The sequence below is a fragment of the Microplitis mediator genome, chromosome 5 (assembly GCF_029852145.1).
Source record: "Microplitis mediator isolate UGA2020A chromosome 5, iyMicMedi2.1, whole genome shotgun sequence".
In the NCBI taxonomy this organism is placed as follows: domain Eukaryota; kingdom Metazoa; phylum Arthropoda; class Insecta; order Hymenoptera; family Braconidae; genus Microplitis; species Microplitis mediator.
In genome coordinates, this window is record NC_079973.1 from 10,842,326 (window position 1) to 10,849,945 (window position 7,620).

Sequence of the window (7,620 nt, forward strand, 5' to 3'; positions counted from 1 at the left end):
TTTAAAATTTTCAAAAAGAAGGGAAGTTATTGGTTTCGGTCCGATTTTCAAAAACGGATTATGGACAGATCTCGACTTTTGATGCCTTATAATACTTTTCTGTAAACAAATAGTTTTCTAGATAGGAGTAATGACTTCAACTATTATATAGATATCAGCATGTGTTTTTATTTTTAGAATATATTTAACAAATCAATGTATGTATTAACATCAATATATCGATAAAGTATGAAATGAACGGATAATTCGATAGAATTCAAAAATTTATTTTACTGTACTGTTTAAACAAATGGTGTTAAAATCGACTTACTCTAGTGCTTCATTTTTATTTCTAGTGTAACCATATTTTGATTCATAAATTGCATTGAATTTGTAATTCACTTTAAGTGTCGATTAATACAAGAACGAAAAGTGACACCATGAATGCTGTAGTAACATCGCATTCGGAGTTAAATATAATACCAATAAATCCAACACCAGAAACCGCGTAGGCTACTAACATTTTTTTTTTTTTTTAATTTGGAGTTTAGTTGATTTGACTGACGACCTCATTAATTTTAGGCACGTCAGTATATATTTTTTTAGATGATTCTTCTACTTCAACATCCATTTCATCTTTTGCGTCGGCAATCCACAAATCCATATTTAGGAATCCAATTTGTGAAACAGAAATAAGTCCTTGGGCGTTGGGTGCATCAGTGCGTTCACATACAATCGGAGATGATCTTACGTTCTGTTTCAAAATAGAAATATACATTAACATAGGAAATTCAAATTTTTAAAATGACATAATTGTTGATGTCGAATCCCGGGTTTTTACAAGTTTATACTTATTTTGAGCTGCTTTTACGAAAACTATTTCTTTAAATACCTCGTTGCACCCCCCCCCCTATAGCTATCGATACTTTGATAAATCGATGGTTAATGATGATATATCAATATTGGAATGGAAATGTATAATTACCCGCACTCTTATTGCTGAATGTTGGTAACCCAAATTACCACCATGGACGTGAACGAAATCACCATCGTTACTTTGATGCAAAAGAACTGTGTCCTCGGTGTGGTTTACCTTGTAAACGGCCATCAATAAAGCTGAAAATGAATTAGTAAAATTACTCATGATCAGTACTTGATATTAATATGAGAGCTTGATCGATAAAAATTATTTTCAATTAACCGTTATAATCAAGATGGGTATCTTTGTCATTGAATAAATATGTCGTGGCAAAAGCGTAACAATTTTTGGAATTTACTTCTTTTGCACTTTTGGCCAAACTAATAACATTGATTTTATCATTCATTGTGAATTTTTCTTTAAGAATCAAGATCATTGATGTCTGTAATCTAGTAGAACCGGTCGGAGCTACTCTTGAAATTGATTTCCGTTGGCATTCTTCCAAATTTGAATTATTGTCGATATTCAATACTTGAGGACAACCTCCAATAGCTGTATATTGGTTGGGTGCGCTGTGAAGAATAATGAATCATTGTAAGATTTATTACTATAATATTGGAGAGGGAAAAGGCAAAACGGATCTCTTAGGGATTTTATTAGTTAATTATCACACTTATTAGGACATTTTCGACGATTTAATAAATCATAAGTTTTTTAACTGACCAGAAAGCTTCTGCACGTTGACACACGCCTATTATTTTTCAGATCTTGTAATATTTTGATAACTACCTTCCACGCTACCCTTATCAAAAAGTCGTTATTAAAAATATTCATCATGGATGCCTATTGTCTCTATTAGCCGCTAACATGACCAACCGTTGTCATGGCAATAGTCCCTATAAAAATTGTTGCTATTGACAACAGTCTCCATAGCAACCGTTGCCACGACAACAGTCTCTAATGTAATTGTTGTCATGACAACAGTCTCCATAGTAACCGTTGCGATGACAACATTCCTCATAGCAACCGTTGCCATGACAAAAGTCTTCATAGAAACCGTTGCCATGACAAAATTCTCCATAGCAACTGTTGTCATGACAACAGTCCCTATAGAAATTGTTGTCAATGACAACAGTCTCCATAGCAACCGTTGCCACGACAACAGCACCTATCGCAATCGTTGCCATGACAACAGTCTCCACAGTAACCGTTGCGATGACAACATTCCCCATAGCAACCGTTGCCATGACAAATTTCTTCATAGAAACCGTTGCCATGACAAAATTTTCCATAGCAACCGTTGTCATGACAACAGTCTCCATAGCAACCGTTGCCATGGCGGCTATTAACGGTGACGTAATACTAACTTTTTTAGGATAAGAAAAGATAGATATAGATTTGATAGGTCCCAAAAGTGTAAGAAGAGAAGAGGGAGAGCTTAAGAGGGAAGAAAAATTAATTTTTTGTAATGTTTCACACATGCGGCTTATACGTAATTGTACTAATTTTATTAAATAAGCCTCAAACTAGCTCTTCAGAGATATTCATCAGTTGTTGTGTTTAGTCGTTACTCTCATTAGTCTTCTGGATCCCATTATCATAGATAAGACAATATTTAATAATAATCATACTTTACCAATACAATTTTGTATATCAACAAAATGCTCGTTACTATAATAACGAACCAACATTTTTCTCCGTGTAAAAAGGTAAACGAATCATTTAGCCTCTAATAAATATGAAAATGAAAACAACTTTGTTCTAGAGGTTTGTTTTGCCTTTTCTTATTTTCTAACAATTATTTAATTTGTAGCTATCTTACAGTAAAAATTCCGGATGTGACAATACGAGAACTGCTTTCGGATGGACAATAGATCCGTAATATTCTTTTTCGTCCGCTGTAACATCAAGCATTTAAAGTAAAATTAAAAGGCTAGATAATCTAGGAGTGCGAAATGTTACATATCTAGCTATTGTTTGGCGGGAACTAATTTTGGCAACAGTATTTAGACATATGACTGAAAACAACAGTTCCTGCCAAGCACAGAAATGGATATTACCAAGTTTTATTTTTGACCCGGGTCCTTAAAATTCTTACAATGTACTACGCGGGTCGAAAAATTTGATCTGATTTTAATCTAATTTGACTGTATTTGAATTAATTAGTCTGTATTTGAACTAATCGATCTGTCTTTAAATTTTTATAAAAATTTTCAGATGTATTTTAATTAAAGACGATCAAAAACAGACTAAACAATAGACAGAGAAAGTCTAATATTGATCTAGAGGCGACTAAAACCAGACTAAAAATTATTGAAAACAAGTCTGAAAAAAATCTATGAGTAAAGAGTACTAGACGCAGAATACAAATAAAACGTTATATTGAATATAAATAACTTTAAGTTCTCATTCGATTTAAAATAGATCAAAATTGCGACCCGGGATATTTCAAACTTAAGCAAAATTTAAATAAAATTCAAAGAAACAAAATAAGCTGAAAAAATTACCGTAAGTTGTATCTACGGGCCAATCAACTTCTTTGAGAATCAGTACGACGGCGCTAGACAAGGCGCGATCATCTACACGCCCTGTTATCTCTTTTTGATTTTTGCCTCCATGTGAACAACACTGTCCCCAAGTCACCAGTAGTAAAACAATTGATGTCGTTATTGCGGCGTTCATTTTTGATTGCTTTTAGTTAGTATGATTCCAGAGAAAGTTTGGCGGCACCTATAAGTTAAAAATTTTTTAAATTTTAATTTCATTCAAACTTTTCTTCTTCCTGATTAAAAATATTCATTAAAAAGTATTGAAAAAGATGAGAATTGATTTCTTTTGAATACTTTCTATACCCAAAGGTTTTCATTTGGACATAAAATTAATACTTTTCAATCCCAAAATAGTATAAGAATTTCTAAACTTCCGAGGAATAGGAAAAGATTCAAATGAATTGATATGTTCAATCTTTCTGAATACTTTTCAATAACAAAATAATTTCACATTTCGAGTCACGTGTGGGATTGAAAAAGATTCAAATTAATTGACATTTTTGAATCTTCTTGAATCCTTCTCAATACCAAAATAGTCCGATATTTCGGATCGAGTGTAAGATTGAAAAGAATTCAAATGAATTAAAATTTTTGAACCTTTCTGAATCCTTCTCAATACCAAAATAGTTCCATATTTCTGGTTAAGAGTTGGATTGAAAAAGATTCAAATGCATTGAAATTTTCAATCTTTCTGAATACTTTTCAATAACAGAATAATTTCACATTTCGAGTCACGTGTGGGATTGAAAAAGATTCAAATTAATTGACATTTCTGAATCTTCTTGAATCGTTCTCAATACCAAAATAGTCCGATATTTCGGATCGAGTGTAGGATTGAAAAGAATTCAAATGAATTGACATTTTTGAATCTTTCTGAATCCTTCTCAATAACAAAATAATTCTATATTGGTAAATATTGAAATGATGAAAGATTATAAATTCATTTCAATACTTTTGAATTCTATTTTAAGAATTATAAAGTATTCTAATGTTGTAAAGGATTGAAAAGAATTGAAATAATTTTCAATCCTTTTCAATGAATATTTTTAATCAGGGCTGCTATTTTTATTACAATCCAGATAATAACTGAAGTATTTGGTCGGCTTACAATTTTGTTCCTTCAAACAACATTGTAGCTAATCTATTATATTATTTAATTAATTGAATTTAGAAAAAAAGTTATCAACATCATTCTCGTTTTTAAGTTTAATCATGTTGCATGATGAATTCCATAATTTCTATATTATTTTTTGTTAGCAAATATTATTCATAATTAAATAGAAAAAAAAATGTAATTTTACTTACCAATAATCAGTGACTGTAGTGATGGTGAGTAAGTGTTTAAAAAATAGTTCAATTTTCTGTGGGTTTATATACAAGTTATGAAGTCGTTCGTTTTTTATATTTTTTTTTTGTCTATCGTCATTAAAGTGCCCACCAATACTTGAACATTACTAAGTATCTAATTTGATATTAACTTATCTATATTAAGATAATTAATTACACACTCCCATATCAATGATTTGAGCCGATAACTCATTTAATGTAGTCCATCTTTTTTAAAAATTTGGTCGCGACGTGATTAATTAAAAACTTCAATTGCCGCTAAGATATTGTAGTTTCGTGAAAATTAAACAAAATAATTGTTACGAAAAATAGACTTACCCGTATGAAAATAACATATGGTCAAAATATATGTAAAAATTTATGATAAATAAATAAAAAAATAAAATATGATTTTATATATCCTAACCATATATTGTTTTTTCATACGGGTATCTACGTAACTGATTTTGATATATTTTTGCTTTTTCTAATATTTCAGCTGAAATATGAATTCTAATACAACACAACTGGATCACTGGAAAATCAGTTTAATTTCTTACATATACTTTTTTTAAATCATTTTTTTAATCTCCTCAATAGTTTAGGCAGAATCTTTAGTTACGTAATCAAATTTCAATGAAACTAATTTGTTGAATTTCTGAAGACTGACTCCTGTAAATAGACGCTTTCTCTAAGGTATTAAAATGCTATAAAAAAAGATCTTTTTCAAGTTTTTTTTCTTTTCGTCAAAAATTTAATATTCTACAACATTATTTGTTAATACATTTTGCGGTAACTATAAAAGACTTCAATTTAATTTACAGTTTCTTTTCTTGTAACCTCATTAGTTAAGTGAAATTCGCATGGCTCATTTTTGATTACAACTACAATTAAACGGACTGGAAATGAAGAAATAAAAATTTCTTCGCATAAAATCTTGTCAAAATCTGCATTAATATTTTTCTGAATGATTTTTAACTCTTACATTAGAATAGACAATGATAAAGCTAATTACAGCGTTCATTTCGATAACTAAAAGTGACCCAAAAATACTTTTAATTACACTTATAGATATAAAACCATTTACTGCATTTTTATCATTCCAACTTTTAATGGCTTCGTGTTATCGATACAATGCGTCAAAAGCTTATCCTTAGTCTTTATATTTTATCAAGTATTTTACGTGATTCTTGATCATGAAAAAAAATTCAAGTCTCAACGTGTAATTCTCAATCGCTGATGTCATATTTAAAATTAAAATAAGAATATTTTTGAATTATTAAAAAAATTCAAAGATCTAATTAATAATTAACTTTTAATAATAATTAATGTACAATTATCAATTAATAATAATAAGTATCAATTTTGATATCAATATACATTTTATTATTCTTATGAAATTTTTTTTAATTAACGAAATCTCAAATTTGTATGTATAAAAAAAAATTTGGGACACTTAAAATTTTCAATAAAAAAATAATTATCTTCTGCAATGTTTCTATTGTTAAATTGGTTTTGTTTACGAAAAAGTTATTTTATTCCAAATTTTCAGCTTTAAATTCATTCTTTCTATTGGGTCAAATTCATTGATTCGTCCATGATTTTGCGACCATACTTTTGCTATCATGTTATAATTAATACCCCGAGCCACCGCTAGGTGGATATTCATTTCTTTCTTTTCGCGTTCACACCGGCATAGAATATGCTTAAATACCAATAAAGTATCTGTTAAAGCGGGTTTTAACTTTTCTTACTATTCTCACTTTTTCAATAATTATAATTAACGTTTTGTTGAATATTTGAATATTCTTGAATATTTTTTAGTTCAATTATTTTCAAGATTTAAAACATTAAAATTTTTTATAATTTAAATTTTGATTTGGTTTTTATTTATAACATAACACTTTATGTTTACTGATCAATTTCTACATCAAAGATTTCCCGACTGTCGAGTATTGAAAATTTGAGTTAATAATAAAAACTCCATTTTATGATAATATTCCTTAATATTTTATTCATTAAATACGTTTTTAATATTACAGTATTACACAAGTTCAGAAAAATTCTTTTGAAATCTTGTGTGATACAAATCATTTTTTCCGCAGTCTTAATTGTTCAATTCATTTTCTACGGGTTTTCCGAAACGGATAATTGGGGATAGTAATTAAAAATGGTATGATATAACCTATCGTTCAAATCAAACACATTGCTTAGTTTTCTGGGTTCGCAAAATAATTAGATTTAATATTAATAATCGTTAGCAATCAATTCGATATGTGAAATTCATTTTTCTGACTTAGTCTTCAGTATTGCTATTACGATTTTTGACTGGCTCTCTATTTGCAATGAAAACGGCCATTGAATTCAACAAAGAGTCTACAATAGAGTATTGATACATTTTCTTATATTTCGTATCTGCCTACTTATAATACAAATTTATAAAGTAATATTTTATTTTGAAAGAAAACCTGATTTTAAAATTTGAAATATTTTATTTTTCCATCTAATGCACTAATTGTATTTAATAGACGGCTATTTTTGATGATTATATTACGTGGCGTCGACTATTTTATGTATTACACTGGAAACATTCATGATAATATTGAAAATGGTTAGAATTCAATGGACATTTGCTTCGCAACATTATATATAAACGCCGGAGTAAGAATGCGATATGAGAAGTGCGCATGAAAAAATGAACATACCACACTCCCGACAAGTATTTTCAAATTCAAAATTATGAGACAATCTTTGTAAAATACAAAACATGTTTTGGCAACACTTTCTTCCAAGTTAAACTTTTGAAAAATGTAAGTCGTGTCGAAAGCGCGTAATATTTCAGACCTG

At 29.2% G+C, this 7,620-nt stretch overlaps 1 protein-coding gene across 1 annotated transcript; it reads right to left on the reverse strand.

Moving 5' to 3' along the window:
• Positions 1–213: 213 nt before the first annotated feature.
• LOC130668206 (uncharacterized) lies at positions 214–4,898 on the reverse strand. Its single transcript, XM_057470372.1, has 6 exons — positions 4,753–4,898; positions 3,406–3,628; positions 2,721–2,796; positions 1,181–1,470; positions 965–1,095; positions 214–733 (listed from the first exon to the last, which is right to left on the reverse strand). The coding sequence occupies exons 2-6, from the start codon at positions 3,578–3,580 to the stop codon at positions 527–529; spliced, it is 879 nt and encodes a 292-aa protein (XP_057326355.1). The 5' UTR covers positions 3,581–3,628; positions 4,753–4,898; the 3' UTR covers positions 214–526.
• Between the last annotated feature and the right edge of the window lie 2,722 nt (positions 4,899–7,620).